Raw genomic sequence first — 24,546 nt, forward strand, 5'->3', positions numbered from 1 at the left:
GGCTACTGTTTTTGATACTTTCATTATTATTGTATGTAATGGGACTGTCTCTTATAACCAGTACAAATTGAGAAGCTTTTGAATACAAATTAAATCAGTGACATGATTTCCTATTTCTACTCTCTGAAGAAACTATAACCTGTCCTAGATGAATCCTATTTACTCTTAATTCATTTACATTGTGTTTGCAGCTGTGATGCAATCTGCCTGTTTTTCTTCAGTTCTTGCAAGATATGATATGATGTACATAATAGAGAATGAGACTTTAGTTTTCAAGACCACTAAGAATAATTTACTGAGGCCACAGCATGATCTTAATATCAAAGTTAAAACTGCTTTTGCTGCTCATTCGCGATAAAGTGGCTATGTGCCATAACTGTAGGCTCTTTATTTTCTTTCTGTCTTTGCTTTTCTGACTTTATATCTTTAAACACAGGCAGAGCTATTTAATGTATTCATTGATTCAAATGTGGAAGAAAATTCCTGCACAGATCCTAGAAATACTAATATCTTTTTTCAGGTTTAGATTTTGAAAAACAAAAATCATACTCACTGACACTGGAAGCAGTTGATGGGGGAGGCCGTGTGTCTGCTGTGAACTTGTTCGTAGATGTAGAAGATGTAAATGACAATTCACCAGTTTTTGAACAGCAGGAATATAGCCGAACTGTGAGGGAAGGAGCAACCAGTTTTGAGCCTCAGTTTTTCATTCACGTGAGTACTGTCAACGTGTAAACACTCTGCAGAAACGCCCCCCATATACACACACACAGACATGTTTGTGATTTGTGGGTGTGGAGTTCGCACCCGATAGAAGCTTATATGTGTTCCATTGGGTTCAAATGAGGCAAATTTGGTAGCCAAGATATAAACATGAGTTCACTTCTCAGCTTTAATCAACACTTTTTTGCCTTTTTTCACACCAGATCTCCCTGTCCTTTTTTCCCCCTAAGGTAAGTCTTTTCCCTGAGTCATTCCAATCCCGGGAGCGGAAAGACTTACCTTCGGGGGGAAAAAGGACAGGTATACACTCGCACACACATGCATATCCATCTGCACATATACACCCATGTCTGCTTGTGCCTGTATATGTGTGGATGGATATGTGTGTGTGTGTGTGTGTGTGTGTGTGTGTGTGTGCGAGTGCATACCTGTCCTTTTTTCCCCCTAAGGTAAGTCTTTCTGCTCCCAGGATTGGAATGACTCCTTATCCTCTTCCTTAAAACCCACATCCTTTCGTCTTTCCCTCGCCTTCCCTCTTTCCTGATGAAGCAACCATTGGTTGGGAAAGCTTGAATTTTGTGTGTGTGTTTGTGTTTGTTTGTGTGTCTATCAACAAGCCAATGCTTTTTCGTTTGGTAAGTTACATCATCTTTGTTTCAGAAAAACTGGATAATTTGTTCAAGAGAAAGAGCTTCACAAGTTAAGCAAGTAAATAATGCATTGGTCCACTTCTAGCCTTGGTGCAGTTCTTCAGCTTGGCATTGAATGATAGAGTTGTTGGATACCCATCTGAGGGATATCATGCCAAATTCTCTCCAATTGGCATGATATATCATCAAAATCTCAAGATTTTCTCTCAAATGTTCTCAGTTGGGGGTTCTGTCCAAGGTAGGGTTTGGTAAACATGAGGACAAGCAGTAGAAACTCCTGTGCTGTGCAGACAGGCATTATCTTACTGAAATGTAAACCCAGGATGGCCTGTCATGAACACATCAGGGCATAGACTATTATCAGTGTACCACTGTGCTGTAAGGGTGCTGCTGATGATAGCCAAAGGAGTCATACCATGAAAAGAAATAGCATTGCAGACCATAACTCCTGGCTGTCGGGCGGTATGGTGGGTGACGAGAAGGTTGGTACTCCACCACTGCCCTTGGTGGCACCAAACATATCTTTTGCCTGGAATCTCATTGACAGGAGTAGAATTGTTGTCAGTGATAAGTCTCAATTTGAAATGAGTACCAATGACCACCAAGGACTTGTCCAAAGGTGCACCAGACAGTGGTGGGGTACCAGCCTGATTGTTGCCCACCATACTCCCGACAACCAGGAATGTGTCTGGGGTGCCATTTCATTTTACTGCAGAAGCCCTTTGGTTTACAGCACAGCAGCATGTCAACAATACTTTATACCCTGTTTAGTTGCCCTTCATGGCAAGCCATTGTGGGTTCACATTTCAGTAAGATAACACCCACCCGTACACGGCAAGAGAATCCCTCTCCGATTGAGAAGGTTTGGAGAATTATGGGCAGGACCCTCCAACCACATCAGGATTTTGACTATCCAACATGCCAGAGGGGCAGACCTTGGCAGGAAATCCTTCAGGAGGACATCCAAAAACTCGATGAATGAATTCCAAGCCAAATAACAACTTGCATAAAGCTCAGAAGTGGACCAATGCGTTATTGACTTGCTCAATATGTGAGGTTCTTTCTCTTGAATAAACCATTCAATTTTTCTTAAATGGTAAGCAATTGTTTTTCTGTACATACATCACATCTACGATTTCTGTTCTGTTTGAATAATTCCTTGATCGTGCATATTTTTTTCGTCTTAGAGTGTGGTACCACAGGTCTCTTGGAAGGCCAGGTGATTGTCCCCAAAGCATGATACTGTCACAGACAGGCTGTATCTGTAGCATGCTGAATGTTTGGAGTAGCTGTTCTCTGTATGATGGTACATTCAGAAGTGAACATCAATGTAGTGTAACAAGAAATGTGATTTGTGCATCTAGTTGACATGTTTCCATTGAGCCATGGCACTCTTGATGATGCTGTACCCACTACAATCATAACTGATTATGTCATTGAGTCAGCATTGTAAAGCATATGGGTCATCTGCTGTGAAGACCCATGTTCAACAATGTGCATTGAATGATGTACTTTGAAGTACTTGTGGCTGCACCAGCATTTTACTGTGTCATCAGATTTGCCAGAGACTGCCGCCTGTCCAGCTTTACAGAGTGAGTAAGTGCCTGAGCTCCATATTCTGTATGATGAGATGTGGAAGACCAACATTTGTTATCTATTCAGGGTTTCACTGTCCTAATAGCACATGAACAGCTGACCAGCTTTGTCATTTAAGAGATATTTGTTCCCAGACGCTGGGCATAACAACCTGTTCTTTGTCAAATTAGCTTATGTCAGCAGATTTCCCATTTGCAGTCTATATCATTGCTAGAATAATTCCCCCGTCATCTCTGCTCCACAAATGTATTTTCCTGCAGTGCTACCAAGCAGGATTCACTCTCACAGTGGGCAGTGGGCATAACGTTTTGTCTCATCAGCGTAATGTTTTCCTTTACATACATTGTCAACTTATTTTTGAGATGTCATAATGATACCCTTACTGATACATTTTTTTATGGTAACAATGGGTGTCATCAGCACTGAATTATTGGTGAATAGGTGTGGGGGGAGGGGGGCGAGAGATGACACACAGTAGATAGGGTACAGACCACAAGACGATGAACTCACGTGCATATGATGAAACAGTCTTTCACTGGTTCAGTTATTGTTTGAGATCTGTTCTGGGCCAGAACCATAAAGTTTGTGCTGCTGATTTTCCAAGCAGCAAACAACCTGGTGATAGCTCATTTCTCTCTCATGTCATCAGCTCCAATACTGCTGTATATGTTAAGTAGCATTTATGAAAGCAAACTCTCCAACATGACATTTCCCCACAGTTGATGGTACATCAAATGATTCCAAACAAAGTGTTACAGAGACACGTAGTGGAACAATGCAACACTACCAGTCCTTCACTCACAGGAAAGGGATTATCATTACTTTTAAGTCCTTGCTTGTATGAGCAAAACTACCTTTATTGGTGAGACATAGTAAGTCAAGCATACAGTAACTACTGCAACTGTGTTTCTGCAATGTTACATTTTGTAATGTATTCCACATTCCTTTAGAATTTCTCGCAATGCTAGTATGTACTTAATACGGTGAACAGATAGAATGAGTGAGCATCATCTTTTGTGGCCACAAGTGAACATTTGTATAAGTATTACTAACAGCAAAATTGGAGAGCTGTATTTTAGATGATAAGGGATAACATCACTTATGCAATAGTTGACTTTCTATTGAAATAATTGTGATATGTGTCTGCTTTCAGGCAACTGATGTGGATGGTCCTACTCAAGGTGGAGGAAAAATTTTTTATAGTTTGGTATCACCAAATGCAGAAGGTGTTCTTTTTGTAGAACCAGTGAGTGGAGAAGTGAAACTAAACACTCCAGCTAGGGCTGCAGACACTCAGCTTGGTCAATATGAATTCACTGTAAGAGCCACAGATGCTGGTAAGACACAGTTTGTCTGTAAATGTAAATGCTTCATACTTTCTACAATCAGTTTTGAAAGAGTGGCATAGGTTTTAGTGAATGTTTGTTCATTATAAAGTGTCTCACATTTTAAAATAAGTTGAAAAATATCGAGATGCTATATGTGTTTCAAAGTAATATCAAAGTTTCTTTGAACACTCTGAAAGACTGTGAGGGAAATGAGTGTGTGTGTGTGTGTGTGTGTGTGTGTGTTTGTGTTTGTGTGTGTGTGTCTTACGCGCATGTGTGCATTTGTGCGTGTGTGCAATGGGGGTGGGGAGGGAGGGGGGAGAATTTACATTAGAAAAAGCAGTAGCTTGAAAGCTAGTTAAGGTTCTGGGCTATTTTTTGCGTCTTTGTGCCACACATGAATCAACTATAAGTGAGTGGTTGTGTTCTTCATTTTTGTTTTTTAATCTATGTTGCACTTTGGCCTGTGCATTTGGTACATTAAATTAATTTGCACCATTCTTCACCAAAATTCAAGGAGCTTTAGTATGCTTTGCCTAAAGCAATAGTAAGATTTCCTTGATACACATATGAAGTTCTTTGTTACTTGACATAGGACTATTTAATTGACGTTATTTTCCCATGACCTTTGTCAGGGATGTTAAATACACTGCTGGAAAAAAAATTAATACACCTGGAAAGATGAGGTCAATTTTGATCCAGTGACAGCATATGGCACCTGGGAGTAGTAGATGTACTGCTAATGATTTCAATGTCATCTGCCAACAGATAGTGTGGTGGCATAGCTGCTATAGTGCCAACTGTGCCTACCTTTTAATAGAAAATGCTCACAGCCAGAAGGCTCAGTGTGGTGCAAATGTGTGAAGCCAGCAGGCAATCATGCCACGCAGACACACTCATGCTTTCTGCAGCCCATACAACAAGTCTGAAAGGAGTCAAATTGTGCCCTTATGAGTGACGGATGGTCTTTTCAGAGAATTGACACACAAGTTGGATGTGCTGCATCGGTTGTGCAATGATGCTAGTATAAGTGGTCACATGAACGTTCTCACACCTATAGAAGAGATTTTGGCTGTCCATGCAGCAAAAATGCCCAACAGCATCATTGTATTGTAAGGGCAGCAGTGGCAGATCATACAGCTACCATAACACAACAGCTTTTGAGCCCGGTTGTGTCAATGCTAACTGTTGTGAACTGGTTATGAGCAGTGCGACGTCTAGCCTGTCTTCCAGTCATGCCATAGCATCTATGTGCACGGCTTGACTGGAGCCATTGGAGGATCCCTTGGAAGATGGAATGGCACCCTGTGGCCTTCAGTGATTAAAACAGATTCTGCCTGCACGCAAGTTATGATCATTTTCACACATAATGCAGACCTTGTGAGTGCTGTCTGGTAAAGTGCATTCATCCAATACACATTTGCCCCCACCCCAGGATTTAAGTTCTGGGGTGTAATAAACTACAATTCTCATTCATCTTTGGTGTTTCTCAAGGGGAGGCTAACTAGCAATTGGTGCATGCAGGGTGTATTTAGGCCCATTCTTTTGTTGTTCTTGCAGCAGGAAGGTGATGTATTGTTCCAACAGGATAATGCTCATCCATACACCTCCCATGGAATGCAATGTGCTCTGCAAGATGTGGAGCAGCTTCCCAGACCAGCACAAACTTCAAACTTGTCTCCAATTGAGTATGTGTGGGGTTTGATAGGATGAGAAGTGACTTGTATGGCTCATCAGCCAACAACTCTTACAGAATTACCTGGAAAGGTCAAGCAGGCATGGCATAACATATCTCAAGTTGGCATTCACTATCTGTATGATTGACTAGATGCCAGAGTCAGCACCTGCATTGCCACCCGAGGAGGCTACACTACTTACCTCGAAACCACTCATGCTATTGCACTGTCGGTGTAGTCATTTCATGTAATCCACATGCAATGTTGCAACAATAAATCTTGGGCTAATTGGAAACCTTTTAAAGGGTGTACTAATTTTTTTCTGGCAATGTGTTTTTCCTAGCAGCTGGTCAGTTAATCAGTGAAGGACTAAATGGGTCCGACTCAAGATCATTGTATTTTGCAGGAAATTGAGGTAGAGACATAGAATAGAAGCCAGTCTAAATCATGTAGAGGTCCCCAGCTTTACTGTCAGTGTAGATTTTATACTAATGCTTTATGAATTTTGTGCTAAAATTCCAGTCTGTGACTACTTCTTGGGTACTTCTGGTATCACAGTCTACAGTCTGCTCAGGCCACCCTGTGGTACTGCTGTATGTATGAGCCTGGGCTAGAGAGCAATTATGGTAATAAGACCATTTGATATAAATTTTCTATGGTAATCCATCTTTCTCAAAAACAACTACAGATTCTTAAAATCATTTGGCACACGGATATTATTAATCTCCTCTACATGTGTTGACATGCGTTTGAGACCATTTCTGTTCAGTACATGGATGAGATATTGAATACTGACTCAGGAAGAAGTATCCTTACTTAATTTGTATTTGAGCCACTAGCTGTAAGGCTGTTAAACATCTGTTACAAATTGTTGTGTATAGTTTTCCACCACTGCGGGATCTGCTACTTGAAACATAAGTTTCTATATCTTCTACAGTCTTACCACCACCTATCTGTCACTACTCTGGCCAAGTCTTCTCTTCACTTGTGCTACACTGGCCAGATGTTACTATTGTCACATCTGGTGTCTCTAAACTATGTGACTGAGTTCCAATTTAACTGCTTCCTTCACAACAAAAGGCAAGGGCATAGCCTGGCAGAAATGAGGGGAATTATTATGTGTTAATGATATGTGCCCTTCAAAGTTTTGTGCTCAACCCAGATTAGATTCAAATAAATGCATAAGTCATTATATGATATCATGTTATATATTACTACTAGCTGACAAACCCAGCATTGACCAGTTACTAATTTTGAAATTTTCTGTTAGAAACGGAAATAAAAAGTGAACTGTCTTCATTGTGTAATATTGAAAAAATTTCACTTCTGTGTACTCATCAAAACATCTTTGAAATTATGATTAATTTTATTTATTTATTTATATTTATTTATATACTTGTTCCATAGATCTGTACATGTGAGCAAGTCACTCAGATGTGGAACGTGTCAATGTACATAATAAAATACATAGAATAAAGACATTGTTATAGTATTAATAACAGTGCACAAGAGTCATGCTTATTAGCTTAAAAACTAGTCAACATAAATGTGAAGATAGCAGTTGCATATTTAGGGCATTATTGCATCTATTTTAACCTTGAACAGTAATCAAAACTTCCCACTTTGGGTTTAAAAGTGACCCAAAAATGGAAATGAGAAAAACAGGGATTTTTACATTAGGGCATTATTACATTAGTTTAACAGTAAACAGTGTGAAAAAATTTAAAAACATCTTTCCAATCTGGGTTTTACTTATTTCTCTGAAAGAATTCCTCTAGCGAATAAAGTGAGGTCTCAAGTAAATAATTTTTCAAGCTACGTTTAAATACTGATGTACTACTCCTTATACTTTTGATGCTGTTGGGTAGGGAATTGAAAATTTTCATTCCAGCGTACTTTACCCCTTTCTGAATAAGTGTCAAGTTCTTGAACTCACAGTGGAAATCCTCTTTCCTTCTGGTGTTATGTTCATGATGTAGGCAATTCGTTTCATACAGAGTGGGGTTATTTATTATGAAGCACATCAGTGAATATATGTACTGAGATGTTGCTGTCAGTATTTCAAGTCGTTTAAAAAGATTTCGACATGAGGTTCGTGGGGGTACACCACAAATGATTCTTATTGCTCTTTTTTGTGCTGTGAGGATTTTCTTTGCGGCAGGTGTATTGCCCCAGAAGATGATGCCATAACACATGACTGAATGAAAATAGCCAAAGTAAGCTGACTTTGAGATGGTAATGTCATTGAAGCGTGACAAAATTCGTAAAGCAAATGTTGCCGACGTCAGCCGTTTTAGTGTTTGTAGAACGTGATGTTCCCAGTTCAGCCTACTGTCCATGAATGCGCCTAGGAATTTTGATAAGTACACTTGCTTTATCATCTGATCATTCTGTGTGATAACTATTTCTTTTGGGTTTTTGTGGGTTGTCTGGAACTGGATAAAATTGGTTTTTTCCAGGTTTATTGAAAGGGAGTTAATACTAAACCAACCCAGAACTTCTTTAAGGATATCATTGACCTCGGATTCTAAGTCAGTAATTGACACATTATCCACCACAATGCTCATATCATCAGCGAACATTGTAAATTTACACTGCTTATTGATGGATAAAGGCAGGTCATTAACATATATGAGGAACAGCAAGTGCCCAAGCACTGATCCCTGTGGCACTCCATGCTGCACAATTCCTCACTCAGAGTCCACTATATATTGTGATACACTATCTGAAACATCTAGAATAATCTTCTGCTTCCTATTTTCGAGGTACGATTTTAACCAGTTCCCTACAGGTCCTGTAATTCCATAATGACAGGCCTTCTTGAAGAGTATCTGGTGATCTACACAGTCTAACACCTTTGATAGGTCGCATAAGACACCAATTGGCAGCCTCTTGCTGTTTATAGACTCTAGAACATCATTTGTGAATGAGAAAATTGCGTTATCTATTGAAACTCCCTTTTGAAAACCAAACTGCTGACTGTTAATGATGTTCAGGTCACCAAGGTGTGCCACAATCCTGTTGTACAGAGCTTTTTCTAGGACTTCTGAAAATCTTGTTAATAGAGAGAGAGGGCGATAGTTTGACTTGTTTGTAGCATCCCCTGCTTTGCACAGGGGCCTGACAACAGAGTATTTCATTCTGTCTGGAAACACTCCTTGTTGCATGGATGTGTTGCAGATGTGAGACAAAACTTCGGTCACTTCACTACAGCAAGCCTTCAACAGCTTGCTTGAAATATCGTCGATACCAGCAGAATGTTTATTTTTCAAAGACTGTATGATTTTTTTGATTTCATTGGTAGTAATGGGAAGCACACTTATTTGACTGAAAGGTTCTGGAAAACTATTTTTCATTATACAGGCAGCTTTATCTACAGAACCATGGCAGCCTATCTGTGTTGGGACAGTTAAAAAATGTTGGTTAAAGATTTCAGCAATTTCCTCACTATTAGTTATCTCTGAGTTGTCAACAGTTAAAACAATATTTTTGCCTTTGGTGTAGTTTACAGTCCCTGTTTCTCTCTTTATCACATTCCAGATTGTTTTAATTTTATTTTCAGAATTAGTAATTTCAGATGCTATACACATACTTTTAGAGTTTTTAATTACTTTGGCAAGAATTTTACAGTAGAGTTTATAATGTTTTAGCTGAGCAGGGTTGTCAGAAGTCTTTGATGCTATGTAGAGTTGTCTTTTTCTCTGACAGGAAGCTATGATGCCCTTAGTGAGCCATGGTTTTTTTGCAGACCTAGCAGGTTGGACTCTGTATGACTTTTATGGAAATACACTTTCAAAGGTACCTGCTATCTCATTTGTGAATAAATTGTATTTTGAATTAGCAGTTTCTGCTAGATAAACAGGTGTCCAGTCAGTATGCTGAAGACATGATCTGAACGTTTGAATAGCTTCCTCACTTATTTTCCTTACTGTTTTCCATCTAAGTGAGGTGTCACTCAGAGGAATTCCCAAGCTGTTGAAAGTAACTCATTGTCCGTCATGGTCAGACAGACCATTTATAACCATTTCAATATTAATATGGTTGACTTTACTCTGATCAACAAAAACGTTATCAATGAGAGTACTGGAAGAGGTTGTGGCCCGAGAATTAACCAAGAAATCTATGTTAAAATCCCCAACAACTACCATGCCCCTATTTTTTCTACTTAAGTACAACAAAAGAGTATCTAATTGTTTAACAAACACTTTAAAATTACCAGATGGTGCCCTGTAAACTGCCACAACTGTTAATCTGGAGCCAGTGTCTGGCACCTCTATAGCACATACTTCAAAATGTAGCTCAAAGCAGAATCTTTGTACATCTATTGCCGTGAACAAGACATTGTTTTTTACATATACAGCTACTCCTCCTTTGTCCATTTAGTTCCTGCAATAAGACGTTGCCAAAACATAGTTGGGAATAGGGACCACTTCAATACCAGCAGTGATGTGGTGTTCTGTTAGACACAGAATGTGGGCACTGTTTATACCTTTTGTGTCTTCTATATTTGCTGTGAACTGATCCGGCTTGCAGTATAGGCCTCTTATGTTCTGATGAAACACTGTTAACTTTTGTTTGTCTTTAATTGTATTGCTGTTTGAGTGAACTTTCGTTTGTGTATTAATTACTTGTTGCAGATTTTTGTTACTGGACCAAATCCTGCTAGAGTTGGCGTGGCTCACTAGCTTCCCTCGTTAGTTAGGGCTATGACTGGTCTGCTTTCATGATCATTATTGTTTACGCCTATTATTTCATGAAAAGCTTTTCCAATGTCTGCTGCTAGTTTATTTTTGCCAAACTGATTTAGGTGTAGTCCATGCTTTGTGAAGCAGTGTCTCTCATACCTGTCTGTATCCAGTAGTGTCACATTCGTAAACTTAGTGCAAAAGTGTTTCAGTTTACTATTCGTTAGGCGAATTTCTCTGTTCACACAAGACCAGTCTGCCAGGTCATATCTCATGGGCACAGTTGTTAGTATTATGTTTGTATGCTGTAATAACTGCAGCAATACGAGTAGCTTTTCAATGAAAGTGCTGGCCTCGTTGCAATAAACATCGTTTGCTCCTGCGATTATCGCAACACAGTCTTTTTCCATGAATTTAGCACATTCTGTGTGTATGTCTTCTACCACATTCACGAATTTTGCTCCTGGTTTAACAATTGCTGATATACACGAACCATCTTGAGCAGAGTTCAACATGCATGTCGAAATATTGCGAGCATGACTGTCTCCAAATATTTTTATGTTATTTTTCCCTTGTGTTTGTTTACGTACGCGATCGGAACTTTTTCTTACGCAACCACGCGTGTTTTGTGTACATGTGTTGCCATCTACTACAATTTTAGATGCACTGTTTTTGTTATTTGAATTATCACTGTTTATCAAGCACTGAACTTTGTCCACTGTTGAGGCTTCTTTATTCACTTGTGGGTTTCCTTTCTTGTATATAAATGTGGTGTCGTCGACGGTTACGTTTTCACGACGTACATAACACCGATCTACACACACTGTCGAAGCACTACTGTTTTGTAGAGCTGTATATCGGTCTTCGAGGACAGCGTATTTCACTTCTAACACTTCAATATCGGTTTGTAGCATTCTGATTATTTTGTCCTTATTTTTTATAATGTTTGAAAATTTACTTTCACACGCGGCTGCTATGCACGGCTCACAGGTCCACAAATAGTCATCAGTTACGAGTTTTAAGTTGATCTTGCAGCAATTTTCATGAAACCAGTACTTGCAGGTTCTACACTGAATTCCTTTACGAACTTTTCTGATACACAATTTACAATTACTATTACTTTTATCTTCATAACTGGGAGCTGAACGTACACGTACTTTCTCTATCGGCATGAAACGGTCATACAAAAGAAATATGCATAATGTTGTAAACATCTCTATAGCAATGCCTCTTCATAACTCTATAGATGGCTGCTGTTTTTGCTAGGTGTCAGAAAGATTGCCTAAAGGTGATCCAATTGTAGGAGTGTCTTAGTAGTAAAGAATAAAAGTATTAAAACTTCATGCATGATGCAGCAGTATTTCATGCATCTAATTGTTTATGGCAGCATATCTTTTCTTTTGAACTATGATAGGTAGATGGTTGTTACGCCAACAGTGATTGTTGCCTGACAGTAAGGGATATGTATACCACATTTGGTTCCTATTGGTCCAGTGGTTTAGGAGGTGACATGTTTAACACACACACACTCACACACACACACACACACACACACACACACACACACACACACACACACACACACACATATCTATTTTTATAATATGTAACAATATTCAATATTATGAAAAGGCAAGTTGCTACTCACCATATAGCTGAGATGCTGAGTTGCAGAAAGGCACAACAAAAAGACTGTCGCAATATAAGCTCTCAGCCATCAAGGCCTTTGTTGAAAATAGACAACATACACATACACATACACCCACACATGCAAACATATCTCCACCGAGCGAGGTGGTGCAGTGGTTACACACTGGACTCGCATTCAGGAGGACGACGGTTCAATCCCGTCTCCAGCCATCCTGATTTAGGTTTTCCGTGATTTCCCTAAATCGTTTCAGGCAAATGCCAGGATGGTTCCTTTGAAAGGGCACGGCCGATTTCCTTCCCAATCCTTCCCTAACCCGAGCTTGCGCTCCGTCTCTAATGACCTCGTTGTCGACGGGACATTAAGCACTAACCACCACCACCACCAAACATATCTCGCTCTCGTAGCTGAAGCCACACTGGCCACTTGTGTGTGTGTGTGTGTGTGTGTGTGTGTGTGTGTATGTGTATGTGTGTGTGTCTGTCTGTGGTCTATTTTTGACAAAGGCCTTGATGGGTGAAAGCTTATATTGTGACAGTCTTTTTGGTGTGCCTATCTGTGACTCAGTGTCTCCACTATATGGTGAGTAACAACATTCCTTTTTATAATATTTATGACATGTACAGATTATATGTTATATATCAGTACATATTGGCATGTTAACTGAATCTCGTATTTGGAATTCAAAATCAGCAAAGGCACCCAGACCAAAAATTTTGTTTGTTAATGGTGGCAACACTACAAAAAATCTTATAGATGTACAAACATATTTGTTGGTAATATTGATTGATACATGGCCTTTCAAAGCATAAAGCAATAGGCTAATTACTGCATGTTTCCGGATGACATTTAATTGGTTCTGGAGCCGGTGAGCTGATGTGGCATTATGTTCCACCAGCAATATTTAGGGGTACTGAAGCTCTGGTATCCAGTTGAGCCCACATCCATGTTGCTGATGGACAGTGACATCATAAATATGAGTGGAATTTTTTAGAATCAATTGATGGCTTCTGTCTGGTACTATGACTACCAGACATTACATCTTCAGCCTATGGATTAAAGCTGGCACAGTGCTGACCAACATACTGTCTTTGACCTCCAACTTTGTCTGACCATATACTTTACACTTCGCCCCCCCCCCCCCTCCCTCTCCCTCCTCCCTCCGCACCCCATCCTTTTCATCTTATGTCTCCTCCCGTTCACAGCAAATGGACTCCTTTCCTGAACCTATCCCTCTTTCCTCCCTGTTGAAGGAGCCAGTAGTTCTGAAAGTTAGAATTAATTTCTCCATTTTAGAATGTATCTATAAGCAGTAATTACCTCTGCCTTTGAATGTAATTTTATAGTTTTCGTAAGTGAATTTTTTTTTCTTTTGAAATGAATTGTGGTAAAAATGTCTTATGCAAGGCAGCTGTAAATTTTATTAGATGCTTAAATGGGAGGATGAAATGTCCCTGTGATGTATTACTATGAAAAGTGGTATGACAACATTCATGTAATGCATATTGTCCACAGATGAATTGATAAAAAGCTAAAAATTATTACATCAAAAGTAATTGAGCTTTGATCTGTTTGAAGCTGTATGTGTTAGGTGTGTGCATTCAGCTCAAGACCCACTGGTTGAGATGTAATGGCCTTGTATTTTGAAGGACTAATCTTGTGACTGGTCTTGCATGTTGACTTTGTTTTGGCATGCTACACAAGGCAGTTCACGAAAGTAGTGACGGTTCTATTACCAGATTTGTAGCAAATTTATTTTTACAGCCTTATATAACTAATCTAAAGCTCTGTTTGATGACAGTGAAATGGTAAATAGTAAACAATTTAGGAATAAAGGAGACAACTCATTGAATAGATTGAATAGTAGAAGTGCTGACTCATCAATGGGAACACAAGAAAAAATGATAACTTTCCTAGCTTTTTGATGAATCCTTTCATGAGCTGTTAGAGAATGAACACACACACACACACACACACACACACACACACACACACACAGAACTACATTGTGCTGGCTGAATACACAATGTTGAGACTGCAGATCGACAGATTGGGTTGAGAGGTTATATGTTGTGAGGTGAGTAGAGGCAGAAGTGGGAGTGGAAGAGAGAGAGGGTTCAGGAACAGTGGCTGATGGCTTAGGGGTGCAGGATAGGTAACTGAGAGGGAGGAGGGGCGGCAGGTGCAAGGGATAGGAATGTGACACATGGGCCCTGGAGCTGCTCAGTTTGTGTAATGCACAATGGTGATGAAATAGAGGAATGGATTGAGGAGAGTGCAGGACAGAGGAAGAGGAAACTGTTAGGTATAAGGTGTGGGTGTTATCCAGCTGCAGTGTGCCCTCTACCCAACAGTTCCCCCTTCTCTGCCCTGCACTCCTCCACATCATCAACACATGCAAATGTATGTGTACTCTAGCCTATTAAATGATTCATCCAAAACCTAGCAAACTTTTCTATCTTTTTAATGTGCCTGTCAGGATTAAGTGCTTCTCTTAATCCTTGAGTTGTCTTCCTTATTACTAAATTAATTAAATTCTGCTGAAACTGTCCTTCCCATATTTAAATGATAAACTGTAGCAGACAAACACAATAAGAATACTTGCACATCTCTTAACTTGCCTTTAAAGGAAAAGAAATAATAAGTGCAGATGATTTATGGGAAAAGTTTAATAGGTATCATCCTTGTTTTTCTGTTTTGTTTACACAAAAATATGCAAGAAAAGACTATTTTATAGTTTCTGTATTTGATATAATTTGAGTTTTGTGACACATGTAGCATATCTAAATATGAAAGTGGGCTATTTTTAGGTTCCTTGCTGAATATCTTAAAATTCTAAGTCTAATTTTCTTGGGAAATTCTTCTTTTGGCACTTCATCCTGGGGTCTGAAGGATTTGTCCTTTGTTTTTAGACTTCACCAATATTTTCTTCGCCCTTTCCCAAGGATAGAACAAATTGTTTTGAAAACAAGAATAGTTTTATGTACTTTTATATGTCTATGGCAGTACTAATAATGGCCAGAAATTCTGTAGCATTACTATATAGTTTTCCCAAGTGAATTTGAGTATTGAAACATTTAATTATGTAGTTTAATCAGTATATGTTATAAAAGTAATTGTACAATGTGCTGTCACTAAAAATCAGAAATGAGCCCCATAGGATCAAGGGAGTAATATGGTGTGGTAGTCCTCCAACCCCCATCCATGAATAAGATTTCTGTTTTTACCTGAAGGTGTGCTTTTGAAGATATAAGGGCTTGGAAGTTTTGCCCTCTAGATATATCCAGAATATTCCAGAACATTGACGTAAATTTTCAGAACATTCCAGATAATTCCACAACTTTCCAGAATTTTTTGTGATACAGTCTTAGAATAGGACTGCAAACTCCAGCAAGCCATAAAAATACCACCCTACGAGAAGTGCAGACAAGAACAAGTAAACAGTAAAACTTAACAAATGAAGCTTTAAACTATGACCCAACGAAATAATATAACAAACACAAACACATCATAATTAGAAAAATGCATAACATCTGCCCATTATTTTGAAATGCGAGAAAATTTGGTAGAGAAACACCAGGATTCTGTTGAATTCACATTTCAGTTTCAGAAAATCCTGGACAATGCAACCATATTCCGACCATCCCCACCCTCTTGTTGCCCAGTGTTGAACTTAGTGTTGTTTGGAGTAAGTTAGTAATTTGGGCAGCTGGTCACATTTTCACAGCACCTGCCACTCTGAGATAGTAACACTCTGCAGCTAGTGACAGGGAGAGTCGAATTTTGATAACCAGTTATGTTAATAATAAAAATATCATCTTTTTTGTTGCTCTTTGATGTTGTATGTTGATGCCTTGTTGTTCTCTTCCTTCCGTGGTTCATCTTTCTATAATTGTCTAGAGGATGATTAGGTTACTATGTCAATAGCAACGTGAAATCTGGTGGACCTTCTGCAGAATTACACACATATTTTCAGTCATTTACTTCACAATACAAATCAGTAAAACACAAATAACTCATTCTCCATCCTCACATTTCCAACTCATACAAACAACTGCTCAAAAAAAGATGGAGGGGGGACACACAAAGAAACAGAAAACAAATATTTTTCTCTAACAACATGTAGCAAAGAAATTACTATAATATGCAAAATAATCTTTGGCACACATATTTTATAAATAAAATACAATTAACTGTCTATCTTTTTTGAGAAGACTATAATCATCATAATAATTATATTAATATAATAGAGGGAAACATTCCACGTGGGAAAAATATATTTAAAAAGAAAGATGATGAGACTTACCAAACAAAAGCGCTGGCAGGTCGATAGACACACAAACAAACACAAACATACACACACTCACAGTGAAGAAGAACTCCAGAATTTCCTCTCCAACCTCAACTCCTTTGGTTCCATCAGATTCACCTGGTCCTACTCTAAATCCCATGCCACTTTCCTTGACGTTGACCTCCACCTGTCCAATGGCCAGCTTCACACGTCCGTCCACATCAAACCCACCAACAAGCAACAGTACCTCCATTATGACAGCTGCCACCCATTCCACATCAAACGGTCCCTTCCCTACAGCCTAGGTCTTCGTGGCAAACGAATCTGCTCCAGTCCGGAATCCTTGAATCATTACACCAACAACCTGAAAACAGCTTTTGCATCCCGTAACTACCCTCCCGACCTGGTACAGAAGCAAATAACCAGAGCCACTTCCTCATCTCCTCAAACCCGGAACCTTCCACAGAAGAACCCCAAAAGTGCCCCACTTGTGACAGGATACTTTCCGGGGCTGGATCAGATTCTGAATGTGACTCTCCAGCAGGGATACGACTTCCTCAAATCCTGCCCTGAAATGAGATCCATCCTTCATGAAATCCTCCCCACTCCACCAAGAGTGTCTTTCCGCCGTCCACCTAACCTTCGTAACCTCTTAGTTCATCCCCATGAAATCCCCAAACCACCTTCCCTACCCTCTGGCTCCTACCCCTGTAACCGCCCCCGGTGTAAAACCTGTCCCATGCACCCTCCCACCACCACCTATTCCAGTCCTGTAACCCGGAAGGTGTACACGATCAAAGGCAGAGCCACGTGTGAAAGCACCCACGTGATTTACCAACTGACCTGCCTACACTGTGAAGCGTTCTATGTGGGAATGACCAGCAACAAACTGTCCATTCGCATGAATGGACACAGGCAGACAGTGTTTGTTGGTAATGAGGATCACCCTGTGGCTAAACATGCCTTGGTGCACGGCCAGCACATCTTGGCACAGTGTTACACCGTCCGGGTTATCTGGATACTTCCCACTAACACCAACCTGTCTGAACTCCGGAGATGGGAACTTGCCCTTCAGCATATCCTCTCTTCTCGCTATCCGCCAGGCCTCAATCTCCGCTAATTTCTAATTTCAATCTGCCGCCGCTCATACCTCACCTGTCTTTCAACATCATCTTTGCCTCTGTACTTCCGTCCCGACTGACATCTCTGCCCAAACTCTTTGCCTTTACAAATGTCTGCTTGTGTCTGTGTATATGCGGATGGATATGTGTGTGTGTGCGAGTGTATACCTGTCCTTTTTTCCCCCTAAGGTAAGTCTTTCCGCTCCCGGGATTGGAATGACTCCTTACCCTCTCCCTTAAAACCCATATCCTTTTGTCTTTCCTTCTCCTTCCCTCTTTCCTGACGAGGCAACCGTTGGTTGCGAAAGCTAGATTTTTGTGTGTATGTTTGTGTTTGTTTGTGTGTCTATCGACCTGCCAGCGCTTTTGTTTGGTAAGTCTCATCATCTTTCTTTTTAAATATAATAATTATATTAAGTATTTATAAACATTGACATTTAAACATTTTCACATAGCTTAGTAGTAGTAGATTTTTGGTTTTTGACTTCTCTGCTGTATCATTCACTTCATATGATCCAAGATTGGGTAATACATTTATCTCTCTATAACCAGTTTTTTTACAATGGCCATAAGCATGTGAACAAAAGCAGTGACATGGCTGTACTTCAAATTGCCAAAGACAGTGAACAAGAAAACAGAAACAACGAGATCCTCATGTACCAATTGGAAAGGAACATAAAGATTAATGAAGCAGTGTGCTGGATTTTCAGTTTTCCCATACAAAAATGCAAACTATCTGTGGAACATCTAGCAGTACATTTGGAGAATGGGCAGAGAGTTCACTTCATGATCACCAGAAAAAATTGCAAGCAAACCACCTCAGAACACAACATACAGCTTTTTACCAGCTGTGCCAAATGGATTGATTTGCAAAAACATTACTATATGTCAACATCCCTGCCTGTTACATGTCAAACATAACAAGAAAAATCGTTTAACAACAAAAGCAGGAATTCCAGTAGAAGATCATCTAGGAAGCATGAAAATTGGTGCACTAGGCTGCATATACACCGTACATCCTAACAATTCTGAATGTTTCTGTCTCCAGATGTTGCTACTCAAAGTACAGGGACCAAGAAGTTTCACAGATCTCAAGGCTGTTGGCAATTACCTGTGCAAGATGTTCAGAGAAGCATGCCATTGTTTAGAACTACTGGAAAATGACAGCCACTGGGAATTAACACTACAATAAGCCTCACTCACAGCCTCAGCTGTACATTTGTGAGACTTATTCCCCATAATTGTAACAAAATGTAACCCATTGAAGCCGAAGCAGTTGTGGGACTCCTTCAAAGAGAGTATGAATGTTAACGTACTGTTCTAAATCTGAGAAGCTCATCCTGAACTGACCATCAAATTCAGTGATGACATCTTCAATGAAATGCTCATTTGCCTAGAAGGTAAATGTTTAGGAACAAACAATCATGCCTTAGTACAACTTGGGATGTAAGCACCACAAAAAGATGCTATCAGTGTACTTAACTTCAAAATTACAAAGGAAAAAAGATCAACATCAACTAACTACTTCTAATACATTGCTCACAACAAACCACTCCTCAGTGACAATCAAAAGCAAATTTACAACTTTATCATGGAACGGATCAATTAAACACACTAGGTGGCAATGGAAAATGCTTCTAATAAATCAATTGCTGGTGGAAATACATACTAAACAATAGATCACACCTGCAGTAGCATCATCCAGCATTGCAGCTGCACTTACGGATATCTCCTTGGACGAATGCACAATGGTACATAAAAGAAATCACTTGAAGCTATGGATGGATCATTATAAGGTTTGTGAGGAAACTCTGTAGTGATGGGAGGAACTCTACTCATACCATCAGGAGATTTTCAACAAACACTTCCAGCTATCCCCAAGTCAACACCAGCAGAAGAGATCAGTGCACATTCAAATGAAAAACCACATCTCTTGGCAAGTACAAGCAATGCCATTACACTGCCTTTGACTTAAAATTGTATCTCGGACTATACTACTCAAAAAATCTCAACTCACTAAAACTATATAATGGAACAAAGCTTATCATCAAACAGCTATCGAATAACATCATCAAAGCCAAACTTTTCACTGGAAAGTACCAAGGGCACACGGTATTTATTCCCAGAATACCACTGATCTCTACTGAACTGCCATTCCAATTTAAAAGACTGCAATATCCTGTCAAATCTGCCTACAGTTTTACAATTAAAGTGCAAAGATGAACTTTTGAATATTGCTGCATCAACCTGCTTCTCTCATGGTCAACTGTACGTAGTTTGCTCTCAAGTAGGAAACTGAATAACTTTGTACTTATACACCCTGGATACCGAAATGAAAAATGTTCTTTATAAATAAGTATTGTAAATAGTTAGAATATGTTTTCAGTGATCTGAATTTTTGTTGTTAATGAATTTTCATTCCATGTGCTGAACTCATCCTTTTTCTAATTCTGGGCTGAGGTCAATGCTGTATGAAGATATTTACAGATAAGATAGAGATTACATTTTAGCTACTGATTCATGTTTAAGAACGTATATAATTAATTTTGAACTTAATAACAAGCATGTTGTCACTGATTATTGCAGTATGCTTAAAATTAAGAAAAGTGTCATAAGAAAATTTCTTAGTATTTATGATGGTCTTGTATATGGGAAGTATCGAGGAAGGTGGTAGAACATTACTGTTAATGTGTAATAGGCTGTTCCAGGCCACATGCCCACACGGGAGCAGCTGGGGGACAGTGGGGGAGGAGGGGGAGGGGTATGGGCATGTGTGAGCAGCAGTGAGCAAACAGCCGACTTGGCAGTCTTACAGCTGGGCAATCATGATCGTACTCCAGTGGCCAAATGCAGGCAACCAGGGTTGGGCAAGAAGGTTACACACAAGCAGAACAGGCAATTGGATCATCTGTTTGGTAGCTTGCGCTACCAGCGCCTGCCTGTGAGCATGCTAAGCAGGGGGTACAGGTGCTCATGTACCATACGGCAGTGTTGGAACAGCCTGATATATAGCATTGATACAGAGGAATCGTAAAGTTCCTTCTACTTCTTTCTAGGGCATGCATGTCTAAAAAACTTCTATTTATCACTTCTATTTGTGAACTGAAATTATATCAATACAACTGTTATCAATCCCTCAACAGGAGATCCCCCAAAGCATAGTGATGTTCACGTAGCAGTGAGAGTGGGAGTGCCTGGGAATCAGCGACCAGTTTTCATTGGCCACCACAATATTGGTGAAAATGCACCCGCCAGCTATGCAGCAGTTGTTAAGGAAAATGCTACACCAGGCACTCTGGTTTCTAAAGTAACTGCAACTGATCCTGATGGGCAGGACAGCTTATTGAGATATTTTATTGCTGCTGGTGCTAGAGACAACTTTGTTATTGATAACAAGTAAGTATCAGTCAAGGATAACAATTAGTTAGATATGTAATTCATATAATCTACTGTGTTTATTAAATAATTGCTTTGTTAATTTAAAATTAGAAAAGCATATATGTGGAATCCATTGCCTCTTTCTTGTTCCTTATACTAACATTTTTACTTATTATTTGTTATACTCATATATACTCTGCATCCAAAGAGCTTTACGTCAGCACTTCCCAGGCTGTCTTCTCCCATATGCCTCATTATTTTTAAGATTGCTTGAAGATAATTTTATATTATTTTAATGGTGTTTAGCTTCTTTTTTATGGAATGTATTGTTGTGTCATTCATGCAGCAGTATTTTTTATCTGTGTTATGAAAAGGAAAGTTGCTACTCACCATATAGCAGAGAGGCTGAGTCACAGATAAGCACAACAAAAAGAACTGTCACGAATAAGCTTTCAGCCAACAAGACCTTTGTCAAAAATAGGTGGCTGACACACACACACACACACACACACACACACACACACACACACACACACACAAAAGTCACAAACACACGGCTGCAGTCTGGCAACTGAAGCCATACTGTGAGCAGCAGTAGCAGTGCATGATGGAGTGGCAACTGGATGGTGGAAAGGAGGAGCCTGGAGTGGTGAGGGGGAGGGTATTAGGGTTGGGGTGGGGGACAGTGAAGTGCTGCAGGGGGGTGCACAGGGATGAGGTGGAGAGAGGCTAGGGCAGCTAGGTGCAGTCGGGATGTCAGACGGAGGGCAGAGGAGAAGTAGGGGGGGAGGGGGGTGGCAGCAGAAAAGGAGAGAAGTAAAAAGACTGGGTGCATGTTTAGAATGAGAGCTGTGTGGTGCTGGCATGAGAATAGGGAAGGGGCCAGATGGGTGAAGACAATGACTAACGGAAGTTGAGGCCAGGAGGGTTATGGGAATGTAGGATAAATTGCAGGGAAAGTTCCCACCTGTGCAATTTCAAATAGCTGGTGTTGATGGGAAGGAACAATATGGCACACTGTCATGAACCTTTCCTTCAGAAGCCTTAGGCCCACAGAAATATCAATCCTTTCCAAAGGCCTCAGCTTCGCTCCACTCCCAAATTCAATCATGCAGGACTTGTTAAAGACCTTCACTCCTTCTCCTGGTCCCTTTTTCGCCACAAACCCTACCAATCAGACTCAATCAAAGACCAATGTTGAATCCTGCCTGACTCAGTTCACTCCTCCATCCAACTGTGATCCAACCCCACTGACCCTAAATCACCCCCTGTTAACTTTCCAGAATCTTTTAACATCAAACCTTGCCTTACCCTGACTTCCCAAATTACTCAACATGCAAACTAACCTTTCATCCACAAAAATAACCACAATCCACGATCTAAAAACTGATCCTGACCTTATAATCCTACCTGCAGACAAAGGCTCCACCACTGTTCTTTTGAACGACAGGGATTACCTGGCAGAAGGACTCTGCCAGCTGCCAGATACCTCCACCTACAAACCTTGCAACAGTGACCCCATTCCAGAAATCCAGCAGGATCTCCAGTCACTCCTCAAATCCTTAGGCCCATCCCAGAACTTCTCCCGAGAGTCCATCTTTCTGCTCATCCATACCCCTCTCTGCACTCCAGCCTTCTACATGCTTCCTAAAGTCCATAAACCCAACCACCCACGATGCCCCATTGTGGCTGGTTACTGTGCCTCCATTTAGAGAATCTCTGCTGTCACAGACCAACACCTTGAACCTATTGCCCGGAACCTACCTCCTATATAAAAGATACCAACCTCTTCCTCCACCGAATCTACACAGTTCCTGTCCCTTTAGAGTGTGGTGCCCTGCCTGTCACTATTGCTGCCTCCTCCATTTCCACTAACATCCCTAATGCCCACGGCCTTACCACTATTGAATACTATCTTTCCCAACACCTGACAGATTCCAAACCAACATCCTCCTTCCTAATCGCCATGATCAACTATATCCTCACCCACAATTACTTCTCCTTTGAAGGCATTACCTACAAACAAATCCGGGGTATGGATGTGGGCACCCACATGGCACCATCCTATGCTAACGTATTCATGGGCCATCTAGAGGAATCCTTCCTAAACATCTAGAATCCTAAACCCCTCCCCTGGCTCAGATCCATTAATGCCATCTTTATGATCTGGATCAAGGGTGAGGACACCCTACCCACATGCCTGCAGAACCTCAACAGCTTCTCCCCCATTTGCTTCACCTGATCCTGCTCAACCCAACAAGCCACCTTCGTAGATGTTGACCTCAACCTCAAAGGTGGCTATATCAGTACTTTTGTTCATATCAGACCTACTACCCACCAGCAATACCTCCACTTCGACAGCTGCCACCTGTTCCATATGTAGAAGGCCAGCCTAGCCACCCGTGGGCATCACATCAGCAGCGATAGCAGTCCCTCTTAAATTATACCAAGGGTCTCACTGAAACCTTCACAGACCATAATTATCCTCCCTGCCTTGTACAAAAACAAATATCCCCATGCCTTATCTCTCCAGTCTCCCACCTTCTCCCAAAGTCTCAACGTCTGGCAACAGAGGAGCATTCCCCCGTAACTCAGTGCCACCCAGGACTGGAGCAACTGAATTACATTCTTTGCCAGTGTTTGAACTACCTGTCATTGTGCCCTGAGATGAGAAAGGTCCTGTCCACTGCCCTTTCCTCACTTCCCACTGTGCTATTCCACTGTCCACTGAACGTACACAATATACTCATCCCTCCCTACACCCCTGCTCCCAACACCTTACCTCAGGGCTCATATCCCTGTAATAGATGCAAGACCTGTCCCCTACATCCTGCCACCACAACCTACTCCAGTCCAGTCACAGACAGCATCTATCCCATCAAAGCCAGGGCTACTGGTGAAACCAGTCATGTGATCTACAAGTTAAGCTGGAACCACTGTGCTGCATTCTTTGTGGCCAAGATACAAGTTGTCTGTCCACATGAATGGCCAAGAAACAAGTGGACCACATTCTTACTGAGCATGCTGCCCAACATGACATCATTCATTTCAATCACTGCTCCACAGCTTGTGCCATATGGATCCTTCCCACCAACACTAGCTCTTCTGAATTTTGCAGGCAGGAACACTCCCTGCAATACATCCTGCATTCCTGTAACTCTCCTGGCCTCAACCTTCATTAGTCATTGTCCTCACCCATCCAGCCCCTTCCCTGTTCCCATTCAAGCACTATACAGCCCTGATTCCACTGATGCACTCAGCCTTTTTACTTCTCTCCTTTTCCTCTACCGCCCATTTACTCTTCTCCCTTGCCCTCCGCCTATCCTCCAGACTGCACCTAGCTGCCTTACCCTCTCGCCACCTCAACCCTGCGTATTCCCCAGCAGCACTTCATTGTCCCCTCCCCCACCCCTACCTTACTATCCCTCCCCCTCCCCATCCCAGCCTCTT

The 24,546-nt window shown here is 40.7% G+C and overlaps 1 protein-coding gene across 1 annotated transcript in view; it reads left to right on the forward strand.

Moving 5' to 3' along the window:
* LOC126100415 (cadherin-23) overlaps positions 1-24,546 on the forward strand; it is a 410,352-nt gene that overhangs the window by 288,960 nt on the left and 96,846 nt on the right. The window contains exons 10-12 of the mRNA XM_049911011.1: positions 521-714; positions 4,123-4,306; positions 20,862-21,114. Coding sequence (XP_049766968.1) covers positions 521-714; positions 4,123-4,306; positions 20,862-21,114 — 631 coding nt within the window. The remainder of the gene's footprint in view (positions 1-520; positions 715-4,122; positions 4,307-20,861; positions 21,115-24,546) is intronic.

The sequence above is a fragment of the Schistocerca cancellata genome, chromosome 9 (genome assembly GCF_023864275.1).
Source record: "Schistocerca cancellata isolate TAMUIC-IGC-003103 chromosome 9, iqSchCanc2.1, whole genome shotgun sequence".
NCBI lineage: Eukaryota > Metazoa > Arthropoda > Insecta > Orthoptera > Acrididae > Schistocerca > Schistocerca cancellata.